Genomic DNA, 24,199 nt, shown 5'->3' with positions numbered 1-24,199 from the left:
AAAAAAAAAAAAAAAAAAAAAAAAAAAAAAAAAAAAAAAAAAAAAAAGAGATCCTAACAACAATATTGAAATATATCAAATACTAACCTACCAATTTCAGTTTTTGATACCAACAATAGTTTAACAATTAAATTCACACCCCAAACAAATAACATACCTTGGAATAGGGTATAAACTGCCTTGATGAACTCCTCAATCTCTCCCTTGATCTGGATTGAAGAACAAATTTATGTCAACTATCTGGTCTGCAAATGAGTATCTTGACTTTCCATGACAAAATAACCATTTCAGATAAATTAAAGCTTCAAACGAAAATAGTATAACCATGGTTTTTAGCAGATTTTAAGCTTTCACAAATTATGTAGACAACAGTATTATATGATATTTATATATTAGTATCAACAAAGAAATAACACTCCAAAAATCAATTTCTATCGATGTAAAGTTACACCTCCAAAGGAAGGGTTGCCACCAACTCAGCGCATATTTCTGAAGTGAGAGACACTCCTGTGGGGATAAATATGGTTTTAACCTGAATAAAACAGAGTTTTATTGAAACTTAGTCAAATTTGGGAGGTGATAGAAATCAAACAGGAAGAGTAATCCACTAACGAACAATTATATTCAAAATATTGTTATTAAAATGGTTCAACAGCAACAATACCTTATCCCAGTTCTCTTCAATTTCAATTCCTCCACACTCCGAGAAGCTAATGCTGCACCCAAGCCTCTCTGAGACAATATTAAGATAGTATTCTTCACTGTGCGGAATGAAGGGTTCCACAATAAATGTTGTGATGGGTCCCTTACATCCACCCATTGATACCTGATTATGAAAGAGAAAAACACAGTAAAAGGGTCACTAAGCAAGAGGAGGAAATGAAATGTGATTGACAGAAAACAAACAATAATCATGAGCAGATAGCTTAGAAAGACAAGGAAATAAAACAACACCTCTTTGCCAAGGCGCTCTTTGACAAATGCAGCAACCTGAGCCAGATCAAGATTTAAGGCAACTAGACCACTTTTCCCACGTTTTCCAAACAACATGTCGGGCTTCACGACCAATTTTGATGATGAAAGCCAAGGTTCCCTCTCAACAAGCTCATTGAAATCCGTTGATTCAGTGACCTGTGCCAGATTTTAGTTAGTACAAAATCAACTACGTCCTAGAAAGGGGGAAAATATGAGACAAAATCATGGCTATTCATGATTTTGATTCTATCGTCAGCAAAGCCAGGGATGGCAACATCAGACTAGATCTGATATAATGATATTTAAGAAGACCACTTATAAAAACGAATCCAAGCACTCAAACTGGAAAGTTGCACTCACATCGGCCAAGATTGGGGAATGTTGAGAGGAAATTTTCAGGCCGGGAAAAGGAAAAACAATGAACCACAGACAATATTAAATTTAAAAAGGGGAGAAAAGAGTATGATGCGGGTTATTTGAACTATTGCGGACGCAGTACCCAGAAAAACGAAGAAGGGAGTGGGAGTGAAACTCAATAAACCGAAATAATGTGAAACACTCACTTGAGCTGATTGGATGGGCAGTTCTCTGCCAGAGATCCTTTTGAAGTGCTCCTTCAACAATCTCTTCGAATCGAACTCTCTGATCTTCTTGCGAGCCATTTCTCAAGTCCTGCAGTGACTCAAAAGGAAGGCCATCAGAACAATGTACTCCGACTCACACATTTCAAGGGTAGAATAAGGGAATCTTTAACGGAGTTCCATATTCGTAATCAAAGTTAAAAAGAAAAGACAACAGAGACGCACTCACAGATCCAGAAAAGTTGGTTCCAGAGAAATGAAGCTGAAATGCAGAAGTGTAGATTGAAAAGAAAAAAGAGAAGAACAAATCACCTTTTGGATTAGAAGCAGAAGAAGGATGAGACAGAGTCGCGGAATGTAATTTAGTGCACAGTTTTTGCTTTCTAACGACCCTCGTATTTGTAGTTGGAGAAAAAAAAAAAAAAAAGAAGAAAAGATTCTCAAAAGTTTTTAGCAATAAAAAATTAAATAAATAATAGGGTAATCTTGTTGGCTTGAAACGGCGGGAATCTGAAGTCGTTGAACGCGAAGGACAATGAGAGAGAGAGAGAGCAAGCGTAAATAAATAATAGATTTTTATTTTATTTTTTCTTTAATAATTTAATAACAAAAATATTGAGGATATCTATTTTGAAATCGCAACCCACGATGATGCTCCTCCGTTTCGTGGAAGTAGGTCCCCCGACTAGAGCGTGAAGCACGTGCACTTCTCGTGTTTTTTTTTTTTTTTTTTTAAATTTTTATTATTAGGTTAAATAGCATTTATTATAATACTTGAGGCAGGGTTGGATGGGAGGGTATGCACTATAAAAATGGTCTTTTTAATTAAAAAAAAAAACCCATATTCAAATCATTATCATTTTTTCTATTTGTAGTGTGGTGGTCGTGCAAAAAGAATAATCTCATCCTTTTATAAAGAAAATATATATATAGGTAAATGAAACGTGAAGATATTAAAATAAAAGAAAAATAATATAGGCATTGCCTGCAAGTAGGTTTAGTAGAGGTAGGCCCGTGAATACAAAATTGGAGGGGATCCTCAAGAAATCCACGACCAGGAGGGGTTGGCGTACAAGATAGGAAACGATTAAATTAAATTAAATTAAATTAAATTAAATATATGGTCTTAGGAACGGGTAAACTCATTCACCTTACTTACATAATCTTAATTAATGATAATGATTGTTGCTTAACACCTAACATTGGTGCCCAATCAAATACGTCGTTTTTCTTTCATTACATAAGTTGTTTTATATTCATGTATTAAAAAATAAAACAACGAGCAACGCATGAAAATTAAAGAAAAAAAAAAGCATATATCTGGCATTGGTTGTATCAGGTCTAAAACTAAATGGGATAACTAATTGTTCCACTCATAAAGCTCCAACCACTAATGTACTCGATGTATAATAGAAGTTGGAGAAGCGACTCTAACTGAAAAAGAATAATGATGAATAGTAATCGGAAGAAGATACAAGAACTTGATAATGGTTATTATAAGCTTGCAAAAACTTGCACCCTCCACTGTTTGAGCATTGCTAAGAGTAGGGGTCCATCCATTCGTTTCCACGCCTGTGTTTTTTGCACTTCATCATCATCTTAACATTTACGTCCTCCACACTCTAGATTTTGAAACAAACAGATGGGGCTCTGGGAAGCGCAGCATCATAACCAACAGCTGTTCCATTACATAATCGCATCAGCTACGTCCCTGAAATGACTGCGGGAACAATTTTGGCAACAGATACTGCTTCATTTTGAACGCTAGAGCAAAAACTCCAAAACAAGGGATATTCATCAACCCAACCCCAGCATACCTGCAAAAGGAATGACCATAACCCATTGGAAATACAAAAAAACAAGAAACATTCGAGTAGCTGCCACACATTCATATACTTACCATGTGGGAGCGGTTGGGGGTGACAAGTCAAGAAATGGATAGGGCCACCTGCAAAAGCACAATCCAACAATCTCATTCATATGTTCAAGCTAAACTATTTGCAGGAAGTTGTGTTAGAGCGGAGTGGAAGGTTACGGCATAGAAACACAGGCATGGAGGATCCATTGAAAAATGACGTATGTCCCTGTCCACAGTACAAAATATCCAATACGAAAGAATGGATATCGCTGCACTTCAAAGCAACCTCAGATCATTGCCCATACTCAAACAGAACACCAGAAGAGAAGACTACGGAGAATTCGAACTTACCAAACCATTCAAAATTGATTCGCCAAGAAGACAAACAGCATTTACCGAGTGCATCGTTACAACGAACTGTGGCCAGATAGTGAACACATCACAACTTCAATCAAACAAAACAAAAGGCACCCCCTCCCACTCTAAAATAAGCATAGTATATGACTTTATATTTATATAGATACAGAGGTGGGACAAAAAAACAAACACTTACAAAACTTAGCCCACGACTTCGAGATAGAAGATATGGATAAAGAATCGTCCAAAATACGATGTCTGTAAGTACCACAGCACCTGCGGATACCTATGAAAAGAAAACGAAGTGAGAATCTTCAGGACACCCACTTTGTATTTTCTATACTATAAAATGATAACGTAAGTCCAATATGTACTAGGAAGGTCAAATTAGTAGTGTACAAGAGACTTCGCCAACCCGTGCAGATCCGTTGGATTGCGACAAAAAAGCTGTTTCTGCTAAGTGTTAGGAGGAAAATAATACCTGAAAAATAATTTGACATGCATATCCCCCCACACCAGCAGCTTTGCGAGTATGAAAATCTTCACTGGAGTTCAAACATTTGGCTGTATTGGACGCATTGGGGCTGCCCTCATTAAGTGCTGGGGGCACGTAATTGCCTCGTTCTGCATCTAAACTCGTATGCTCAGTTGAGCTGCTATTATTATTACCTTTTCTGCAACAACCATAAATCGAGAATGAAGTTGCAAGCTGCAAGATAGCAATATTTGAGCTTAGTTAATAATTTACAGATAATGGAAAACTAAACCATGAAAATTTAATAATTCATTGAATGTTAGGTAGGTTTGGTTGTAGTTCTGGTTATGTTGAGGATCGTTGGGAGGGAGTCTCACATTGGCTAATTAAAGGGATGATCATGGGTTTATAAGTAAGGAATACTATCTTCACTGGTATGAAGCATTTTGGGGAAGCAAAAAACAAATCCATGAGAACTTATGCTCAAAGTGGACAATATCATACCACTGTGGAGAGTCGTGGTTCCTAACATGGTATCAGAGTCATGCCCTTAGCTTAGCCATGTCAGTAAAATTCTCAAATGTCGAACAAAGGGTGTATTTTGTTCGAGTGACTCAAGTGTCGAACAAAGGGTGTACTTTGTTTGGAGGCTCTAGAGAAAGGAGTCAAACCTCAATTAAGGGGAGGCAATTCGAGAGCTCCATAGGTTTCAGGAGAGGCTAACCTTGAAAGTGAAGTCAAAAGTAAATCAAGTGTCAAACAAATGGTGTACTTTGTTCGAAGGCTCCAGAGAAAGGAGTCGAGCCTCAGTTAAGGGGAGCCTGTTCGAGGGCTCCATAGGCCTCAGGAGAGGCTCTATAGTATACTTTGTTCGAGGGGAGGATTGTTGGGAGGGGGTCCCACGTTGGCTAAGTATGGGGATGATCATGGGTTTATAAGTAAGAAATACCATCTCCAATAGTATGAGGCCTTTTGGAGAAATAAAAAAATAAAGTTATGAGAGCTTATGCTCAAAGTAGACAATATCATACCGTTGTGGAGAGTCGTGGTTTCTAACAGGTTACCCTAGTCCTTAAAAGCCAATGATTACAAAATTTCACATATAAGTAGATGATGCAACATATATCAAACGTTGGATCACAATTTTTCTATTAGGACACCAAAAGCGGACAAATTTTCATGACTACTTTCTAAGTCCAATGCACATAACATATTTATATACACCATCCTGCTTTGTGTCTACCAAATGTCAGCTAAGTATAACAACCAGGTTATGAAGCAAACATGTAGATGTGGGTTTTGAAGTTATAAAGCATACCCCAAAGTAGAGCGTGACCAATGTGAATGTCCACCTGCACGAAATAAATATGTTAATCTGATCAATTTTCTAAAGATGTTTAATTTGTTAAATATGAGCTGAAACAAGTAAGTTGGTTATCATGCACAGTCAACTTCATAATTTTGCAACCTCTCTGGCAATGAAGGAGACATCTCAGAAAGATACCATCTTCTTAAATATATTGATGTAAGATGAGAAAGTGTTTTACCCCCATCTTGCACGAACTTATATAAGGCAAGAGTGAAATAAAGGCTAAGTGACCTGATCAGGAAATATTTATAGTTTTTAACACTAGATATCTAAGAAGAACTAGAAAATATCAGATGCAAGGACTTGCGATCAAATGGACTTCAACAAACAGGTTACTACTGAACAGTCGGCCACTGATCCAAATCCCCACAATGTAAGTGTTTCTAGATTTGAACCAGAAATTAAACCATCAAAAGCCTAGCATTACCAAGCTTGAGAAACATGACTTACTGAGTATAAAATAGAAAAATGCGGCCTCCTTTAACAATAGTTTCGCTTAATATCAATGCGAAAAGCACAGCAAAAGCAAGCGTTCTGTAAGCTAGCAGCCAAGCAGGATGAATTGGTTTGAGACACGGCTGCCAAAGTTCATCCTCATACAATGACCCAACTGAATCTTGTGAGTGGTCAGTTGATCCAGGTTTGCGTCTTTTGGAACCTTCATATTTCCATATTAATAGGGCTGCCACAAGCATAAAGGTTGATAGAAACAAAGCACACACAGAGAATCTCCAGTTCAACCAATAACTTAAAGTATTAGTTTCAGTAGTCATGACAGGCGTCCAGTAATGGTCTGATAATCCTGCGAAGAAACTCATGACGAGTCAATCGTGAATTTTCGTTACAATGATGGTAGCTATCTTTGGAAATATAATCTAAACTTGAAGGGAACTGTAAAATGAACGGTCCAAACAGAAAGAAAAAAAAAATTCAGAGCATGTGAAGAAGAATGAATGATAGATGAGAGGTGCAGCGATATGGGGAAAAGGGGGGAAATTCTGAAATTCCTAAAATTAGATTGGTCGAATCGAAAGAGAGGCGATCAACATGTAAAAGAAAAGCAAGAAAAAGAGCGCGTAATTGGAAGCTTACTTAATTGCGTTCTGCAACTGAAACTCCAGAAAAGGAAGATGCTTTGCTTCCTCCGGTGGTTTGAAAGCAAGGAGAGTGAATATGGTTTAAACAGAGAAAATGTGTCCGGAGGTGGGAATGCAAGACCGGCCGTTCCTTGTTCCTTCTCTTACGCGCCGCGGAATCCCCCGCGGAAGGAGAAGATTCTGTGGAGGGTCGATCAAATCTTTTCTTTTTTTAGGAAATGTTCTCGACACTTCTGCGCTGCCACGTGTACGCCATAAATTATATAAAAAAAAACCAATTTTTTCTTTTTTCTTTTTTTTATAAAAGAATCCAAATCGTATAAAAACAACTCATTCAAAAAGAATCCGCAACCTTGGCGAGACAGTCGGCGGGCGTGTGTCGGTAAGTGGGTGTGGAGAAATGTGGATGGTTTATTTTCTTGAAGACTCAAAAAGGTACAATATAATATACCATGCCAAATAGATAATTGATGTATCCAAGATCATTCATGAATTTATAGATAATGAGTACTATCTCGAGACCTTTTAGGAAACAAAGAAAAAAAAAACATGAACATCTGTGTTGGAAGTGAATAATATGATTCTATTGTGGAGGCTGGGATGAAGCTGGATGAGGATTAAGTCTACTTTAATATATACGTGCATTGGGCAGAGAAGTAGTGATTAGCTTGTTAATTAAGGTTGTTGACATTTAGTAGCTGTGTTGCCATGATTGGGGTCCCTACGGTTTCATATTGCTTAAAGGTTTTGTTTTGCGGCTGTTCGAATAGTGTCTGCTATTATTGTTGGATACGTTATGCAGTTGTGTATGAGTTTTATGCTGAAGCCTGTAAAACAAGTTTGGGATTTTAAAGCCTCTTCCTTCAGTTTTTTCCTGGAGATTATGAACTAGTGTGAGCACTGATTTTAGCAGGGAAAATGGTCGAGCATTTTGGTACCTGATAATTCCAAAACAATATGGTACATTGTAGTGGTTGGTGTTATGATGAAAACAAATTTTCAGCGAATAATGGATCAAATTATATTACAAAGAAAGCATCCATCAAATTATAAACTTGGATAATTGATATAATATTAAACACTATTATTAGTTCCCCTGGACTCATACTCGATATGTAGAAACAAGGAAAATAAATTAATCAGCATATTACAGACTGCATATTATCCCTCATCTCCAGTGACGTTGTCTTCTCCTCGTTATTGTAGGAGCACTCCTCCTGAATTTGGCTGTAAATAGGTGCAAATTTAAGATCACGTAAAACTGAGTCTAAACATTTTAAGAACAATATATTCCTATTTTGGTATTAGCCATTTGAGATGACCCACTTAGTACCGCTTGCGTATGAGAAAAGAGTAGAGAGCAATCACTAAATGATATGCAATCAGAAAAAGGGTCGTACCCAGGAATGGCTTGGGAGGAATAGTACGCAAATATGCACGGAAAAATTCAGTGTTCTCTTTCTGAAGCTCTTTCCACACTGCAACCGCAACCCAATAGCTTAGATTGAAGCTGAGAGAGTGATCTGAAAATACATAACAAAAGGGTATGTTATTTTGTTCAAAGTGAGGACCTGTGAGTGTTATGAGAGGGCGAATGTTTGCATGGCGAGTCAGGGCCTTGACGCACTCATCTCGGCTCATATGAAGCAGCAAGCATCTCTCTATCAGATGTTGGATCTGAAGAGTTACATACCAATAAATTAAACATCACTAAAATGCAAGGATTTATCTATATGTATACGCAATGCAGTGTGCACATTTGTGAAAGGGAGAGAGAGAGAGGCAGTACCATCCGGATATAGGCATGGGGGTGGCAGTGAAAACAAGGAAGAAAGTGGTGGGCGTTAGGGTGCATAATGTCTCCGTTCACTCAAAAAATGAGATAGCCAGAATGGGACAAAACCAATAGGATATGGAAGTACATATACAGGGAAAACAAGGAAATGTTTGATGATCGATACACAGAGAGAAACAGAATGCGAAGAGAACAAAAGGGTTCAGAAGCGCCAAAGGGGAGAAGATATTTGCGGGGGTTATTTATTTATTATATTTTTTTTTTATAGGGAAAGAAGAATAAGAAGAGAGAAAATGTTATCCACAGATATCTGAGTGAAGGGCCAAAACAGGACAAGCAATCCACACGAAAGCTACTCCTCGTCTCCTACCAGATAAGAGAGATGGACGGATGGGTATTGCTTGCAACTTCTTTGTTTTTTGTTTTGTTTCTTTAGTCACTGATTTTGACAAACAATCTCTCCAACTCCTTCGGCCTCAATTACTTAACAAGCCCATCTTTGAATTCTCATCACTGCTAACAAAGCATATATATTCCTTATCTACCGTTTTCATTTTTCAGTATTCATCCTTCCTTATCTTACACAGTGTCACATTGAGAGAGAGGGTAGCTGCTCCATTAATAACAACAGTGATTGCAAAAGCAGTACTGTTATGGTTCATTTAAAAGGGGGTGTTGGTGGTTGAATTGTGACCTTACGATGGATGAGTTTTTAGTGTATACTCGTTCACCACGTTGTCTCCTAATTTAGCATATACATGAAATGGAATGGAACGGACCGTTGAAGGTTGGGGGTGATTTCCTTGGGATAATCATCATGCTAAGGAGTTCGTATTGACACAATCCAATTTTAACATTTTCAGCCCAAATTTTTGAAGTGAGGGAACATTAACCCAAATCCTCGGGAGAAGAGTTCTTTTGGGCAAAAGACACTTTTTGGCTCTAAAATTTAGAGGTCTGTTAAAGCTTTCAAGTTTGGTCTGTTTAGGAAATAACTTTTATAGTCATTCGACTCTTAGTTCAACCATACAAAACGAAGTGGTTGTTAACTTGGTGACTGTGTATTGATGAGTTAGGCAATCTATTAGTTTTCTTTTTCTTCTTTTTTCTTGATTTCCTCTCTAATTACTTCAATTCAAATCAAATCCATCCTCTTGAGTACCAAAAATTGTTCAACATTCATGGCAGATTTGCCAATGAAGCCACCACTCCAAAAGCCCTCAAGCTACATGGACCAGAACGGTGTCACCGCCACTCAGCTAGTGCCAAGCCACATAACCCTCCCTCTTCGTAGCAAAGAAGAAGAAGAAAAGACGGCATTATATGCAGTATTTGGCCGACCACGAATTTGTTAACTTTCTTAAGTTCAAACCTTCTGGGAAGATTTCAAATACCATATTTGATTGAGAAGGTCCTCATCGACCTCAGTCTCCACCTTACCAAACAAGTTGTACCTCGATGTGCAGGTCTAGATCTACATGACTTGAAGAATTCAAACGAAAAGCAGACAATTACATTTCCAATGGGTAGAAGTTTGGAACAAAGGAGATGCCTTCAATCTAGACGAAGGCTAGGAAGCTTTCGAAAAGTGAACAGCGAAAAGAGAAGCTAGCTTCATTGGCAGTGAAGTCTAGAGACCACTTGAATTCATCCTTGGTAAAGGAAACTATCAGACAGAATACTGTAGGACTAAATCGGTTTTTTAACAATCTCTTTTCATTTCTAAACATTCTGAGAAACATGATACAGATCAAAGAACTAAGGCTTTTAGGTTTTTGTCAAATGACTGGTCACATTCATCAAATAACATAGAGAAACCAAAAACCATTTAGAACAACTGACGCAACATAAACATCTGACAATTATATTAATAGGATTGTAGATGCAACAATGCAGTTAGAGACAGCATTCCACAAAGCCAGTTAAGCGAACGCCAGCAAACCTAACTAGTAACTAGTAACCACACATTTCTAAAGACTAAATTTTGACATGGATAAGTACATGGTTCTGATAAATAACTCCTAAAAGTAGTAAACACTTGAAGATTAAATAGTTGGGTTCGTATAATCAACAAGTAAACAAACTGGGACACCAAGATATAGCTTAACTCGAGTAGTCCTGCACTGAATCTTCCTAAAGTTCTTCTTTTCTCTTAACTTGACTCAGACACCATAAAACGTCAATACTGTCGGATGCACATGAATAAGCATATAACTTCTCCCCCGCCTAACTGGTATCAGACTTATCCAGGGCTGAAACAGAAAGCAATTTTGGTGTAAATAGATTGAATTCAGCAATCTAACAACTCAAACATGAGATTTCAGAAAGGAAGGGAGAGAGGGAGAGAGAGTTTACTATTGTAATTAAGAAGCTTCTCAATAAGGTCAACATGAGTCATGAGCATTCGCCTACAGCAGTAACGAACCAAACCCAGTGCATCAAGTGCATCCCTAATATGAGAAAAATATACACTAGCATCTCAATAGCAAGGTCAAAGGATCACGGGAAAAGAAATGAAGAAAAAAGGGATCCTTCCTCACCCTTCGGAATAGTCAGCCTGTAGAAGATCGAGGTAATGATCCCATTTGTTTCCAATCACCTGAAAAAATATAAACCATGTCGCTTTAAGAGCTGAGACAAACCGAAGCATTTGTACATACGACAATACATAGAAAACAGAAAAAGAAAACCAATTCTCAGAAGCGACTTCCACATAGAAGCGTAAGTAGAAGACATGTTAGGTGAAATTGAAGATGATTCTGGATGGCTTACCTTTCCGCAGGTGAAGCAACGCACAGGGATGATCATTGTCGCTTCCTGCGCTGGTCTCCGGGTCGTTCCGACGCTACCTCACCTGCAGATTCACGTTCAACTCTCCGGGGCTCTGAAAGGGTGTTCCTATAAATCAATTTTTAAAATATGTATTTTTTATTTTGGGCTTTGACGTGCAGGCCCATTTGGAAATGGGCAATGGCCCAAAGTTGAGTTGGATTTGTGGTCCCCCTCTGAATCAGCCGAGTGCGACATAAATGTAATTGAATTGCGTAAAGAAAGATGGTTTTATGGAATGTTTGGCATTGTATTGTGAATATATTTTGAATACCTTTGTGAAGCCACGTGTTAGGCGTTGCATTCAATATCCTTCCTTGGTTGATGGATTTGAAGAGGACGAAATATGGTGAAAAGCATTCAATATCCTTCCTTGGTTGATGGATTTGAAGAGGACGAAATATGGTGAAAATAATCGAGAAAAAGGAAAGAAGGATGAAAATAATAAAATGAAAATAATTGAGAAAAAGGAAATGAAAATAACTGAGAAAAAGGAAAAAAAAAGGAACGGAAATCGGTTTGCGTAACCACTACCACCGATTCATTCATTTCATTCTAATCAATTTTCCACTCCCACCGCACTACCTCCCTACAATTTCTCTCCTCTCCATATCTCCTCCTACAATTCTTCATCTTCTTCTTCTTCTTCATCTGTTTCTTCCTCCTCGGTTAAACCCTCCCCATCCTCCTCCTCCTCCTCCTCCCTCTTTATATTTCTACAGGTATTCTATTTTCCCAATTACTGCCATAAATCTGTGCGGATTCTTGTATGCCAGGATCTGGACATCATATCTCATACTCTTGACTTCTTCTTCAGGTAACCTCTATCCATGCCTTTTACTTTCTCTTTGCATCCTTCTTCAACTCCTGCCTCTCCCTCTTCCTAATCAAATTTCTGCCTCATCATCTCAACGCCACCTTTTTCTTTCTCGAATTGCTACATCATCCCTTCCTTTCTTACATAATCTCCTTTTCATCTTCATTACGCGATTCCGGTCAAACTTGTTCATCAGTCTCCCTTTCTTTTCTGATTCAGACAACCACGCGCTTCAGATTTTACATAATCTCCTATCCCTGTTGATGTTCTTCTCACTATCTGGATGTGGGTTTTAGATACAACTCCTGGGATTTTCTTCTGCTCTGATGTCCTTCTAGTGTCATGTCTCAAATTCGTGCTTGCTCTGAATTTGATGTTTATGTTTGACTTTCTGCTATCAATATTTTCAAGGAAACCATGATGATGGCTAGTTTCTCGCATCCCGTTTTCACCTGGATAGATTCTAATTCTAAGTAAATGTTATGGATTGCTGGATTTTGGAAGATCATTGGTATCCCAGTATTGTAGATTCATATACTGAATTAAGTGAACTCATGGATTATTTTACCCAGTGTTCTAATAGGATATGTTGAGCCTGTAAGACCACTATTGTTATATTATATTCGGGATGACTTCGATGGAAGACCTTATGTGACAATGCCAAGTTTGTTTGTAAACTTATGGAATTTTTGCAAATTGATTGATTGAATCCTCTTATTTTGTCCGTTGTTTTTCAATTAACCCCATCATCCCCCAGAGTTAAAATAATTTGAGATTGAAGCGGTTCAATGTCTACGCAATGTTTCATTATTATTGTCCTTTTCCTTATCATTTATTCTATCCCTGAAATTTGTTATTAAAACGCTGCCCCCTTTTGCAGGCAGTGAACCCTCCGTACTATCGGTATTTTAAACTTCACATCATCTGAAGTTCATCACCTCTGTTCTGGAGAAAATGTTGGGTGGCGACAATGGCAATGCCATGCTTCCCGTTTTCCTAGATGAAAATCGAACTCAATATCAAACTAATGCTTCTGGTCAGCTGCAGTTATTTGGAAATCGTTAGTTGTTTTTCTGTTTCCAAGAAATCTGATTTCAACTTTTGCAACCAAAAAAATAAATAAAAAGTATTTGAATTGCAATACAAGTCTGATCAGTTCGTGGACAATTGATCAGAACTATTGTTCTTTAGTTGTCTCGTCTCTCATAGAATTCACGATTTATATTGTAGTGCCCGTAAGCTGTGGAATTGAGCCTGTAAATTATTTTGGAAACGAGCAAATGGCTCATATGCTTCGCCCTAACAAAAGAAGTAGGGAAATAGAAGATTTCTCAAGACAGCAGAAGCTTCAGATTTCCTTAGATTATAATGCTTGTCAAGATGATGCTGATCGTCCAGCAAGCATTATAAACCCAAATGCTGTATCAACAGGTTTAAGGCTATCGTATGATGATGATGAGCACAACTCCTCTGTTACCACTGCAAGTGGAAGCATGACAGCTGCACCTTCTATCATATTTTCTCTGGGTGATAATCTCAGGATCGAGATTGATAGACAAAAGGAAGAACTGGATCAATATATTAAAATTCAGGTACTTCACTTTCTCCTCTTCTGGATATTTTTACAAGAGTGCATGCTGCATCGGAATAAAACTAAAATAATTTAGGTTAATTACAGGTTTAGTCCCTGAATTCTTAAGGTTTGTCTGTTTGGCTCCCAAATTTTTAGAAGTGTCTAATAAGCCCCTCCACTTTCAATTGTGTGTCTAATAAGTTCCAGAACATTCAATATTGTGTCACAAATTTAAAATTTATAAAAATTAATTGTTCTATTAGATATAAATTTGAAAGTTTGAAGATTAGAGGCTGTCACCAATCATTTATGATGATGTGTTTCTGGTCAAAGTCTATTTAGTTCATGAAATTTGGATTGCTCTATATAGCATTCACTCCCGGGGTGCTCATGTTAAACCCATCAATGTGGTTTGATTCGATTGCATCTGATGTACATTTTTTTTATCTGTCTAACTAACAGGAAGAACATTTGGCAAAGGGCATTAGGGAGATGAAGCAAAGACATATGGCTTCATTTGTTAATGCGATCGAGAAAGGCATTGGAAAGAAACTACATGAAAAGGATGTAGAAATTGAGAACATGAACTGTAAAAATAGGGAACTAGTGGAGAGAATAAAGCAGGTTGGCACTGAAGCCCAGAATTGGCAGTGCAGAGCGAAGTACAATGAATCAGTCGTAAACGTCCTGAAAAGCAACCTTCAGCACGTTATCTCACAGGGTGCGGACCAAGCGAAGGAAGGATTTGGAGACAGTGAAGTGGATGATGCTGCTTCACACGTTGATTCAAACAATTACCTTAGTGTTCCAGGTGGAACTATGAGATCCACAACCAGGAATTTAGCAGGTTTCAAGGAGCGCATGATCTGCAGAGCATGCAAGGCAAAAGAGGTTTCCATCCTACTCATGCCTTGTAGACATTTATGTTTGTGCAAAGATTGCAATGGACTTGTAAGTGTCTGTCCTGTCTGTCAGTTGATCAAAACGGCTGGTATCCAAGTGTACTTGTCCTAAATTATAATCTTACCAAAGAGGAAAAGAAAATCTTTTATCCTTGTGTATGTGTGATATATACCTGCATTTTCCCCTTAACTCTAGTTTAATTGGTTGATAGATTCATTATTTGCTTCTGTCGGTATAAGTTCTTAAGACAATCTTTTGAAGAGGGGTTTCGTGTACTCTTTATTATCAGGTAAATTGTTCCATCCACCTTTTTGGAGGAATAATATCTAATGCAACAGAAAACAATTAGTTGGGAGAAAACCGTGAGTTTGCTTGCAATCCATGAATTAGAAGTGCAACCCAATAATCATAGATGTGATAGAACAAAATTACTTTTCAAGATTCACTAGTTACTCATGTTTTTAACATAAAATAGCCCACGCTTGGTTTATCTTGGACGCTAAGCCGCACCATCTTCAAATCAAGTTCAATGAAAACTCACCCATTCCTCGTGCTCATTTCTCCAATGTGTTGTTGGATAGCTCTCCACGCCTCCTCCCTTGAGATCACCGAATCCCAGTGGAAGATGGTGCGGAGTAAAAAGAAAACGACCTATCTATTATGATCTCGCAGCCACTTCTCTTCTCACAAACTAGTCTAGAATTTTGTTAAACCACCAAAAAAAAAAAAAGGTATATTATTAAATATAAGTTAATATCATTTTATTGTGATATGATTCATTCATGCACCTCTCCTATGATTCATTCATGCACCTCTCCTAGTGTAAAAAGTACATATTGAATTCCTAGTTTAAAAAGTACATATTGAATTAATTCAAGTTTCAATACTTTGGTGGGTTCACAAATTAGGAAAATATTGAAAAGAGGTGAACCTAATGATAAGGAGTCTTGTTGGTTGGTGGTTGGTATTGAGAAGACTGCAGGGAAAATTTTCCCAATGCTGATCATTTTATAACAGCCATCATTCACATGATAACAAATGTTGTAATTTATTCCAACAAACAAGCGAGGAAATTTTCCTGAAAATAAAAGCACAACCTCATAGCCTAAGAAACCAGAGCTCCATTTGTATAACGAAAAAGTCCGAAGTTCAAAAGTTGTTCAAAGTAGATGCCAAATGCAGGAATCAGGCCCCCTTTCAGTACCTGTGAGATAACTTTTCATTCTCCTTGAACTGCTGCGCGTACCTACATCCATTTGCAGATATGATATCTTCAATGCAAGGGACGTCCACATTAAATCGAACAAAAGCAAGTTCACAAGTGAAACATATATTTGCACATGTTCATCCACCAAGACCCCATTTTCCACCAATCAATCAACTAATACAAGTCATTTATCTTATGCAAACGAAGCTTAAATCAAAGCTAAAACAAAATAATATCTTTCGTATGTTGGTGCATGGTGGGGACCTCAGATGAAAAGGGAAACTTTAGTTCCATCCAATCTAGCGCTAAAAATTCTTAAATACAACGTTTCATCATTCTTAAATACAACGATGCCATTCTTACTTCTCACTTAGAAAATAGAAAGCATAAATTAGGCATCCCGGTATCATCCAAATTGATTTTACTCAGTTTTAAACCTCTTGCCCGCATCCAATTTCTCAATCTTGCATGTGGGGAAGGTACCTCTTAATCTCAATTCTTTAATATGTAGCAAAAAATAAAAGTTCCACCCTGTGCACAACAGAACCAACCTATCTCTTCAATGATAAAATAGCATGAACTAAAAATAGATCAAAGTAATTGAAGGTTATTATAACACACACAGATGGTGGACGAGTAATTGCAAATCTGATTGATATGACCTGGGAACAATTCAATCAAGTGAAGCGATGCCTTTTCTAAACAGAAGCGAACACTTGCAGTTCAGGACAATAACATCATCACGGGTTAGCCTACCACCCACCCAAAAAAAAAAGGTTTTTATTCCATTCCAATAGATGAAACAATCAATCAATAAGATGCACCCTGTCAACTGTTCGCGATCAGTTCCAGTACAAAATTTCGTATGAATATTAAAATGATGATAGCTTTGAAGGAAATATTGAACACGCTAAGTTCAGAGAAGACCAAATGATTACAAGAATTCCACGTCGGTGGAATTGTGTATTTCCACTTCGAATCTGATTAAGAGATATCTCATCTAAATTAGACCCGACCAGGTGTTACGAAAAGAATAACCTACCAAGCTTATTGAGAAACAATTGAAGACTTGTTTTTTTTTTTTTTTTTCCTTTTTAGATTGATATTAGATTGAACCATGAAGGGAAAAAACCAATCAACAAGAAGCAAACCCTAAATTCGGAATTCCAAAAATAAGAAAAATATGAAAAGGAACAAGGAGATGAAAAATTACGTGTAGGTGCCGACGACGGGGGTAATTAGAAGGGCGGCACTGATCCAGTTCTCGGAGATCTTATGGTGAATCTTGCCGGTCAAGTCGTTCCATAACCCTGACATGGTCTTCTGCTGGAACGGCGACAAAGCGTAGATCACAGCCTTCATCCGGACCGGTTGCTTCCCCATAGCGGTCTTAATTCTTCAACTCCAAACACGGCAAGGCGATTATGATGCAGATAGCGGCTTCCCGATCGAAAGGGGTTGGTTCTTGTTGCCAAATGTAAGCCAGGCACTTATAGAAACAGCGTATTTGAATACTCGCCCTCACCGTTGGATGATTTTCACATCGGACGGTCGAGAAATTTTGGAACATAATATTTGAATTTAAAGTTCAAATTTATGAATTAAAAAATTGAGTATACAGATTATATGAATTTATATTCCGTATAAGAAAGATATATGAAGGTAATTGGTGAGTTCATTTTTGACATAATTGATTAGTTAAAATATTATATTTGATAAGTTAATATCTGAAGGGAGGATAAGAAGGTTGAAAACTCTTCACCGAGTTGAACCAGACCGGCAGTACTGTTCGTGTAGATCTGGAGCTCCATATTAAGAAGCTGTAGAATGCATAGAAATGAAACGATTGGAAGCAAAATTGCGAAGTCGTTGGTGGATCTCGAAGCTCGAAGATGTTGCCATTATTTTGCAGGCTTCAAGCTTCTTCTCTCAGCTGGATTTGCATGTTGTGACTTGGTGCCATTGGTGGTTCAGGAAGCAAATGGTGAGCAGGTCCCTGTACTTGTTAAATTTTTATACTAGGAAATTTGGTGTCTGTGACAGTATGCCTGGCTGTGTGGCGTGGTGGAAAATGGATTTAAATTGAAGCACAGTCTTCAACTAGAATGGATTAACTCATTCCACGTAGGGCTGCTAATACAAAATGGTTAACTACATACTGCATAAACATAGAACTGTCTAATAGTTGTCAACGGGGCTAAGTGACTGACCGCTCTAGCTTACGAACTGAAAGGTTGATCACACGCATTGAATATTAGAATATTGACAGTGTTTTTAGCCATAAATAATGGAAATGACTTTTTTGTTCGACCAGGCCATTATTGAGGATCGTTGGGAGGGAGTACTATATTAGCTAATTAAGGGGATGATCACAAGTTTATAAGTAAGAGATATATCTCCATTGGTACGAGGCCTTCTAGAGAAATGAAAAAACAAAACCACGAGAGTTCATCCTCAAAGTGGACAATATCATACAATCGTGGAGGTTCATGGTTTCTAACATGGTATCAGAGTCATGCCCTTAACTTAGCTATGTTAATAGGATCCTCAAGTGTCGAATAAAGGGTGTACTTTGTTCGAGGAGAGGATTGTCAAGAGGGAGTCCTATATTGGCTAATTAAAGGGATGATCATGGGTTTATAAGTAAGAAATATGTGTTCATTGGTATAAGTTTTTAACGGAGAAATCAAAAGTAAAACCAAGAGAGCTTACCAAGTACACGAATGGACATGCAATGCAATTGAAAGTGAAAGAATTTATTACTATCAAAAGACCAATGGTATTTTTGGCTTGAAGAGAGTTAGAGACGACTCTACTGAAATTCAAGTAACTCAACATTGAAACAGGCTTGAAGGGACCTTGTTGGCTACCAACTTAACAACGATAAAAACTAGATTTATACTGCAACAACAACATCTTCATAAAACTTTGCTTTAAGGCTCAAGAACAACAAATACTTGTAAATGAAGGATAGATTAAAAGTAGATGCAACCTTGAGGGTTCTTTGACTAAGTTTGGGAATTTTCACTTGCGTTTTGTTTTGTCAGTGAACTGATGAAACAAAATGGTTAAAATTTTGATGACTTCAAATTTCTGCCCACTTAGGTCTCGTGAAACTTTCAGCTAAATTTTCTACCAAATTCTATATGATGCTGGGGTGAAAGGAAAAGACGAGAGAACCATGAAAAGATTTAAACTAGGGGGTATGAACAGTTGCAAAGCAAGTTCACGCCCACAAAAAGACGGCTCAAATAATAATTTCTTTGTCTTCAGTTTTTTCTCCTCTCCTGGGTGTTCATACGGTACAAAGGTGGCCTTTCAACTAAATGAATATATGATTAGGTATAAACAATAACAGATTGAAGGGGATCCCTCAACAGTCACACACATATTGTACACTCTCTCGCTTTATTTTTATATATTGTAGGTTTCCCAAATGAAAGAATCCCAATTTTCTCCTAAGTTTGATTTAGCATCTTAATGCCCCATGCTAAGATTTTGAATTTGGATTTGGATTTCGACATTCTTTCGTTTCACGTTACTTGTTTAACTTGGATTTGGATTTGGATTTCGACATTCTTTTGTTTCACGTTACTTGTTTAACTTGGATTTGGATTTGGATTTCCACATTCTTTTGTTTCACGTTACTTGTTTAACTTGGATTTGGATTTGGATTTCCACATTCTTTTTTTCAACTACTTTTAACATGCTTTGCGCGCTCGCGCTTCCTGCCTGTTTTGAGAGATTGGAAATAATACGAGAAGCAAATCCAGGCAAAACAGAGCCTTTTGAATGTTTGTAGTTAATGGCAGGGAAAGAAAAAAAGGAGAAGAAAAGAGATGATTGAACCCCGAAAGCATAGCCCAAACAGAGGTGAACACGAGCTTCATTTTCATTTTTCTATCCAGTTTTGGAGGCAAATAAAAGCTTTTGTAAAGAAGAGAAGATGTAGTAAAAATGTATATACAGTTACAATTACACGGAAAGATTTTGTTTATGATGTAAGAAAAGGCAGTGTTAAGGTAAAAGAAGAGGGAAATAGAGTAAGGCTGCGGGAGCATATGCAGATGGCTGATTTAAGATGAGTTTTTAAGAGGCAACTGGATGAGTCACATGTAATGACATATTAGCATGTAGCCAAAAGGCCATGTCGCTGTTTTTCAACTAATCAATTCCTACCAGAATTCACTAAAAGGAAAGCTTCCTAATTAATAAAAGGGAGACGGCAGGAAAAACAGAGAGAGGGAGGGGGGGCAATGAAAAGATTAAAAGCCTGCCATTAACAAATTGATATGTTGGCTAGCCTTTGTCTGCACAGTCTCCTGAAGATTACGGAGTCGCTACCTATTTAACCCCACTTCAGCTCCCACTTGCTTTGCCGATCTCAAAAGAACACTACCTCTCTCTCTCTCCCTGCCTTCCCACATTTACACTAAAAGTGAGGAGTGGGATGAGTTCCAAAACCTTAACACTTTCGGTTTTTATAGCTTTTCTTGTTTGGTCTTCAAACTTTGAAGGCTGCACTGCAAGGAGAGGAAAACACTGGAGACAGAGCAGGCAGACCTCGGCTTCTCTATCAAAGAAGAAAGGCAGTCATGGCGGTAGCAAGAGCCACCATGTCAGTGGCTCCAACCCAAAAGCTCCTCCGTCACACAATGCCTCCCCTTCGTCTCCAATTCCTCCTAAACCAAAAGAAGAGATCATTCCAACTCCACCCAAGAAAGGCTACAAGGGTAGCGATTCTGTCATATTCAACGTTCTAGATTTTGGTGCTAAAGGCAATGGAGAGTCTGATGACACTAAGGTACGTTCAATCACTCTTCTTCTATAGAAATACTTGGAGTTTGATATCCAACAGAATTTTGTCATTGCAAAAGGATTGTATTCCAACAACTACAAACAATTGATTTTATGTTACTTGTTGTTACTTTCAGAAACTTCAAGAAGATATCTTAATTATCCTAAGTGGATAATTTTGGTGCTACAAATAATAATAGTAATAGTGCATATCATCATTTGTATTGAAAGACCAGCTTAAAATCCTCACTCCCAAGGGCGAGCCGGTCTTCAGACCGACAACCAGAGCCGGCGGGACCCACAGCCAATAATAGAAAATAATTTAGTTATGGCAGTTTTCTTGAATAAATGGAATACCATCAAGGAATGATTTTGATTGGAAAATATTTGCACGATCCGTTCCAGGCATTTGAAGACGCTTGGGTAGCCGCTTGTAAGGTGGAGGGATCGACGGTCATGGTTCCGGCAGACTATGTGTTCTTCGTAGGACCCATTTCCTTCTCTGGCCCATATTGCCAACCAGATATTGTATTTCAGGTAAACATTATCGTACCCAGAAGCACGGTTCCCCCAAATTAAAGTATCCCTTTCAAGGGTAACCAGCCAGAACTAAACTACTCATAGTTAGGATGTTGACAATATTATATTAGCTCATTAAACTTGATTTGCAGCTGGATGGAACCATTATGGCTCCCACTGATCACCGAACTTGGGGGAAAGGTCTCTTGCAATGGATCCAATTTACAAAGCTAATAGGGGTTACCATACGGGGAAGTGGCATAATCGACGGAAGAGGATCCGTCTGGTGGCAAGATTCCTCCTTTGATGAGCCTATAGACGACGAGATGAAACTCATTATCCCCATGAACAAGACCAGAGATGAAGCAAAACCAACGCCGGTAATGAACACTATCTATACTGATCTTTTCCTCCACAATATTCAGTTTTCTAGCTGCAAATAGAGAAGGAAAATGAACGTGATTCACTAAAAAATATGTGGCAGGTAGGAAGCAATCTAGAAGGCAAAATTCCCAGCATCAAGCCAACTGTAAGGGATCACTTACTGATAAACTTCTAAGATGATTTCATTATGGCCCCATCATCCTCACCCTGTGGAGTTGTATGAAATGTTATGTTACGCAGGCACTAAGGTTTTATGGAAGCTTCAATGTTACAGTCACGGGCATAACAATCCAAAACAGCCCCCAATGCCACCTTAAGTTTGACAACTGCGTGGGAGTCCTGGTGCATGATATCAGCGTCTCATCTCCTGGAAACAGTCCTAATACTGATGGAATTCACTTGCAAAACTCCAAAGACGTTCTAATCCACAGCACCAGTCTATCTTGTGGTAATTACGTCACTTGCAACCACTTGATCCTGTTGTTAAATATTATCTACTTAAATGGGCGGTGCTCAGTAAGGGCTAAGGGTGTGCATGTCTTGAGATAAACTGAGCACTCAACACTCAATCGTTACGACTATTTAAAAGGAGCATTTGATGGAAAAAATACTAAATGTTTACTTAAAATATGATAACCTTTCTTGTCAGTAGACATAAGAGTCTTTCACTGCAGCAATTTGCAACCATTAGTTATAAAGGCCAAGTTGAAATACTCAACAATTTTGAACATTGGTTTTAATAGAAGAAGAAAAAAAAAAAACAATAATGTAGATTACGAGTAGGTAGAAGTTTGAAGTTGAAAATTGAAATAAACAGGTGACTGATGATCTTTATTCTGATCCCTTCAGGAGATGATTGTGTTTCTATTCAAACTGGATGCTCAAACATATACATACACAACGTGAACTGCTGGCCAGGACATGGAATCAGCATTGGGAGTCTAGGAAAGGACAATACAAAAGCTTGTGTTTCAAACATAACTGTCCGTGATGTCACAATGCATAACACAATGAACGGTGTTAGAATCAAAACATGGCAGGTACTTGTGTTTAAAATGGAAAGCATGTTGTTCATACCAAATGAACAAGCTCATTATTTTTCGGACAACCTTGCATTTTTCTAAAATTGGGAAGCCCCATAAGTCATCTATAATGTTCAGAATTGGATATCCACGAGTATTGATAGAATGGCACATGATACCTTTACAGGGTGGGTCAGGCTCTGTTCAGAACGTTCTCTTCTCAAACATTCAAATGTCCGAAGTTCAATTACCAATTGTGATTGACCAATTTTATTGCGACAAAGCGAAATGCAGTAACCAGACTTCAGGCGTGGCTCAATCAGGAATCGATTATGAGAAAATCCGAGGGACTTACACAGTTAAGCCTGTACACTTTGCCTGTAGCGACAACCAACCTTGTAGGGATGTAACGCTGACAACCATAGAGCTAAAACCACTTCAAGAGCGGTATCATTTACATGATCCTTTCTGCTGGCAGACATTTGGAGAACTGAAAACTCCTACTTCACCTCCAATTGGATGCTTACAGATTGGGAAGCCGTCTAGCAACAGAGTTCAGTACGAAGAAAATGATTCCCGTTAAGCTTAGAGAGGAACATTAAAAAGTTTCAGAATCTAGGCACTACTGAACAGGGTTTCAGGAGGCCATGGACGTCTCAAAAGTATGGCTCTTATCGTCATCGCTCTAGTTGTTGGCGCTGCAGTCATGTCCCCAAACATAGAGTCTTTGGATTGGGAGGAACTCACTGCTTTCATCCCACAACACTCTTTCTGAGCTGCCCTTCCTGCATCGTCAGCTGACGTTTCGTATTTGGATACTTTCTCCCTCCGATGAAGCCGGCCTTGGCGCACCTCTTTCCAGTAAGGGAAGCCAAAAATCCCCTGGTAACAAAACTGCACCAACTACTTGGTCCTTTTGCATCCTTCTTGTAATCCTCTTGAGGATACAAAAGTAAGAGGATTACAAGAGTAGTGGTTGTAGTAAGTTTTTAAGTTAATGCTGCTCCTCAAAAAGGCTGAATACCCATTTTAGCATCTTTTGATTTGATTTTTTACTTACTTTGTTTTTTTTTCTTCTTCTTCCTTTGGTTGTTAGATTTGTTCATGTTATTTGCCTACTCTAACCTTCACAGTCTCGGCAATAGATGATGCGAAAGGGAGTTGTTTCACTTCTAAATGGATTTTTCTAACTTGTGTTTTCTTCTTTAATTATGTGTTTGATCATATAAGTTCTTATTTTCTATATTGCTTGTGTTTTTCTTTTGGATTTAGTTAATAGGTTAGATTACAATAATAATTAACTGCAATTGTACACTATATATCTTGCTATATATCTTGCAATGCAAGCTAATGTTATGTACCCTATTTTGAGTATAAAACTTCATCATTATTACATGGCTATGGTGAGAGTTTATATTTGAAATATTTATATTTCAAAATCTATCTCAACATTGAAATTTATGAAATCAAATCAGTTTGATTACCTGTTTTTTTTAACCACATATTATATAATTCTAATTTAAATCGGATTGAACTCATTGAATTAAAAAAATAGCGAGTACCCCTAAATAAAGTAAAAAATAAACCTTTAGATTTCTTATTCATATCTACAAATTATTGGTTAGAGCAGAGGTGAAAGAA

At 37.9% G+C, this 24,199-nt stretch overlaps 7 protein-coding genes across 16 annotated transcripts in view; 2 read left to right on the top strand and 5 right to left on the bottom strand.

Moving 5' to 3' along the window:
• Nucleotides 1–1,977, bottom strand: part of LOC111454298 (ATP-citrate synthase alpha chain protein 1-like) — a 4,312-nt gene extending 2,335 nt beyond the window's left edge. Inside the window, exons 1-6 of one of the 2 annotated variants that reach the window (XM_023095730.1) lie at nucleotides 1,869–1,977; nucleotides 1,539–1,647; nucleotides 955–1,131; nucleotides 665–826; nucleotides 452–532; nucleotides 158–209 (exon numbers count right to left, since the gene is read on the bottom strand). In XM_023095730.1, the coding sequence (XP_022951498.1) occupies nucleotides 158–209; nucleotides 452–532; nucleotides 665–826; nucleotides 955–1,131; nucleotides 1,539–1,637 (571 nt within the window). In that variant the 5' untranslated portion in view covers nucleotides 1,638–1,647; nucleotides 1,869–1,977. Of the gene's footprint in view, nucleotides 1–157; nucleotides 210–451; nucleotides 533–664; nucleotides 827–954; nucleotides 1,132–1,538; nucleotides 1,648–1,785 lie in introns of both variants that reach the window. The other variant, XM_023095731.1, reaches the window with a different exon arrangement.
• An 875-nt stretch (nucleotides 1,978–2,852) lies between these two features.
• LOC111454301 lies at nucleotides 2,853–6,918 on the bottom strand. Of its 2 annotated transcripts, none has more exons than XM_023095736.1 (9): nucleotides 6,708–6,918; nucleotides 6,066–6,420; nucleotides 5,565–5,598; nucleotides 4,253–4,480; nucleotides 3,968–4,057; nucleotides 3,766–3,831; nucleotides 3,592–3,683; nucleotides 3,457–3,504; nucleotides 2,853–3,373 (listed from the first exon to the last, which is right to left on the bottom strand). In XM_023095736.1, the coding sequence occupies exons 2-9, from the start codon at nucleotides 6,386–6,388 to the stop codon at nucleotides 3,256–3,258; spliced, it is 999 nt and encodes a 332-aa protein (XP_022951504.1). In that variant the 5' UTR covers nucleotides 6,389–6,420; nucleotides 6,708–6,918; the 3' UTR covers nucleotides 2,853–3,255. The 2 variants fall into 2 exon arrangements, with proteins under 2 accessions (XP_022951504.1, XP_022951503.1); XM_023095735.1 differs by having other exon boundaries at nucleotides 6,066–6,417; nucleotides 6,708–6,916.
• An 822-nt stretch (nucleotides 6,919–7,740) lies between these two features.
• On the bottom strand, nucleotides 7,741–8,760 carry LOC111454474. Its single transcript, XM_023095965.1, has 4 exons — nucleotides 8,502–8,760; nucleotides 8,284–8,389; nucleotides 8,113–8,190; nucleotides 7,741–7,939 (listed from the first exon to the last, which is right to left on the bottom strand). The coding sequence occupies exons 1-4, from the start codon at nucleotides 8,565–8,567 to the stop codon at nucleotides 7,881–7,883; spliced, it is 309 nt and encodes a 102-aa protein (XP_022951733.1). The 5' UTR covers nucleotides 8,568–8,760; the 3' UTR covers nucleotides 7,741–7,880.
• Nucleotides 8,761–10,345: 1,585 nt separating this feature from the next.
• On the bottom strand, nucleotides 10,346–11,427 carry LOC111453986 (DNA-directed RNA polymerases I, II, and III subunit RPABC5). The gene is made up of 4 exons (XM_023095243.1): nucleotides 11,280–11,427; nucleotides 11,048–11,106; nucleotides 10,863–10,957; nucleotides 10,346–10,759 (listed from the first exon to the last, which is right to left on the bottom strand). Exons 1-4 carry the CDS (start codon nucleotides 11,313–11,315, stop codon nucleotides 10,734–10,736), a joined length of 216 nt encoding a protein of 71 aa, XP_022951011.1. The 5' UTR covers nucleotides 11,316–11,427; the 3' UTR covers nucleotides 10,346–10,733.
• Nucleotides 11,428–11,841: 414 nt separating this feature from the next.
• On the top strand, nucleotides 11,842–14,796 carry LOC111454110 (probable BOI-related E3 ubiquitin-protein ligase 2). Of its 4 annotated transcripts, none has more exons than XM_023095425.1 (4): nucleotides 11,842–12,153; nucleotides 13,034–13,213; nucleotides 13,384–13,745; nucleotides 14,189–14,796. In XM_023095425.1, exons 2-4 carry the CDS (start codon nucleotides 13,108–13,110, stop codon nucleotides 14,738–14,740), a joined length of 1,020 nt encoding a protein of 339 aa, XP_022951193.1. In that variant the 5' UTR covers nucleotides 11,842–12,153; nucleotides 13,034–13,107; the 3' UTR covers nucleotides 14,741–14,796. The 4 variants fall into 4 exon arrangements, with proteins under 4 accessions (XP_022951193.1, XP_022951194.1, XP_022951196.1 ...); XM_023095427.1 differs by having other exon boundaries at nucleotides 11,845–12,153; nucleotides 13,034–13,189; XM_023095426.1 differs by having other exon boundaries at nucleotides 11,842–13,213.
• An 830-nt stretch (nucleotides 14,797–15,626) lies between these two features.
• LOC111454117 (cytochrome b-c1 complex subunit 8-like) lies at nucleotides 15,627–17,449 on the bottom strand. The gene is made up of 2 exons (XM_023095440.1): nucleotides 17,050–17,449; nucleotides 15,627–15,875 (listed from the first exon to the last, which is right to left on the bottom strand). Exons 1-2 carry the CDS (start codon nucleotides 17,217–17,219, stop codon nucleotides 15,827–15,829), a joined length of 219 nt encoding a protein of 72 aa, XP_022951208.1. The 5' UTR covers nucleotides 17,220–17,449; the 3' UTR covers nucleotides 15,627–15,826.
• LOC111454109 (polygalacturonase At1g48100-like) lies at nucleotides 17,239–23,751 on the top strand. 5 transcript variants are annotated; one of them, XM_023095419.1, is made up of 10 exons: nucleotides 17,239–17,313; nucleotides 17,570–17,820; nucleotides 19,649–19,709; nucleotides 20,354–20,640; nucleotides 21,039–21,170; nucleotides 21,305–21,532; nucleotides 21,637–21,681; nucleotides 21,777–21,984; nucleotides 22,386–22,576; nucleotides 22,746–23,751. In XM_023095419.1, the coding sequence occupies exons 2-10, from the start codon at nucleotides 17,674–17,676 to the stop codon at nucleotides 23,139–23,141; spliced, it is 1,695 nt and encodes a 564-aa protein (XP_022951187.1). In that variant the 5' UTR covers nucleotides 17,239–17,313; nucleotides 17,570–17,673; the 3' UTR covers nucleotides 23,142–23,751. The 5 variants fall into 5 exon arrangements, with proteins under 5 accessions (XP_022951187.1, XP_022951189.1, XP_022951190.1 ...); XM_023095421.1 differs by lacking the exons at nucleotides 17,239–17,313; nucleotides 19,649–19,709; XM_023095422.1 differs by lacking the exons at nucleotides 17,239–17,313; nucleotides 17,570–17,820; nucleotides 19,649–19,709 and having other exon boundaries at nucleotides 19,716–20,640.
• Nucleotides 23,752–24,199: the final 448 nt, after the last annotated feature.

The sequence above is a fragment of the Cucurbita moschata genome, unplaced genomic scaffold (assembly GCF_002738365.1).
Source record: "Cucurbita moschata cultivar Rifu unplaced genomic scaffold, Cmos_1.0 Cmo_Scf00016, whole genome shotgun sequence".
In the NCBI taxonomy this organism is placed as follows: domain Eukaryota; kingdom Viridiplantae; phylum Streptophyta; class Magnoliopsida; order Cucurbitales; family Cucurbitaceae; genus Cucurbita; species Cucurbita moschata.
Note: the sequence above shows the minus strand (reverse complement) of the source record. Positions and strands in the feature narration are given on the sequence as shown.

Bases quoted from the DNA above. Each gene is read 5' to 3' on its own strand.
- LOC111454301 (XM_023095736.1), bottom strand. From the start codon at position 6,388: ATGACTACTGAAACTAATACTTTAAGTTATTGGTTGAACTGGAGATTC. The intron at 4,481-5,564 runs GTATGCTTTATA...GCTATCTTGCAG, and splicing joins TGGTCACGCTCTACTTTGGG to CTTGCAACTTCATTCTCGAT. The intron at 3,374-3,456 runs GTAAGTATATGA...TTCCTTTTGCAG, and splicing joins CCCCCAACCGCTCCCACATG to GTATGCTGGGGTTGGGTTGA.
- LOC111454109 (XM_023095419.1), top strand. From the start codon at position 17,674: ATGAAACGATTGGAAGCAAAATTGCGAAGTCGTTGGTGGATCTCGAAG. The intron at 20,641-21,038 runs GTACGTTCAATC...GATCCGTTCCAG, and splicing joins GAGAGTCTGATGACACTAAG to GCATTTGAAGACGCTTGGGT. The intron at 22,577-22,745 runs GTACTTGTGTTT...ATACCTTTACAG, and splicing joins TTAGAATCAAAACATGGCAG to GGTGGGTCAGGCTCTGTTCA.
- LOC111454117 (XM_023095440.1), bottom strand. From the start codon at position 17,219: ATGGGGAAGCAACCGGTCCGGATGAAGGCTGTGATCTACGCTTTGTCG. The intron at 15,876-17,049 runs GTAATTTTTCAT...AAATGGATGTAG, and splicing joins CCCGTCGTCGGCACCTACAC to GTACGCGCAGCAGTTCAAGG.
- LOC111454474 (XM_023095965.1), bottom strand. From the start codon at position 8,567: ATGCACCCTAACGCCCACCACTTTCTTCCTTGTTTTCACTGCCACCCC. The intron at 8,390-8,501 runs GTACTGCCTCTC...GTAACTCTTCAG, and splicing joins CCCATGCCTATATCCGGATG to ATCCAACATCTGATAGAGAG. The intron at 8,191-8,283 runs GTCCTCACTTTG...TTGCGGTTGCAG, and splicing joins CCCTCTCATAACACTCACAG to TGTGGAAAGAGCTTCAGAAA.
- LOC111454110 (XM_023095425.1), top strand. From the start codon at position 13,108: ATGTTGGGTGGCGACAATGGCAATGCCATGCTTCCCGTTTTCCTAGAT. The intron at 13,214-13,383 runs GTTAGTTGTTTT...TTTATATTGTAG, and splicing joins GCTGCAGTTATTTGGAAATC to TGCCCGTAAGCTGTGGAATT. The intron at 13,746-14,188 runs GTACTTCACTTT...TCTAACTAACAG, and splicing joins ATCAATATATTAAAATTCAG to GAAGAACATTTGGCAAAGGG.
- LOC111453986 (XM_023095243.1), bottom strand. From the start codon at position 11,315: ATGATCATCCCTGTGCGTTGCTTCACCTGCGGAAAG. The intron at 10,958-11,047 runs GTGAGGAAGGAT...TTCTCATATTAG, and splicing joins CAGGCTGACTATTCCGAAGG to GGATGCACTTGATGCACTGG. The intron at 10,760-10,862 runs GTAAACTCTCTC...TTTCTGTTTCAG, and splicing joins GAAGCTTCTTAATTACAATA to CCCTGGATAAGTCTGATACC.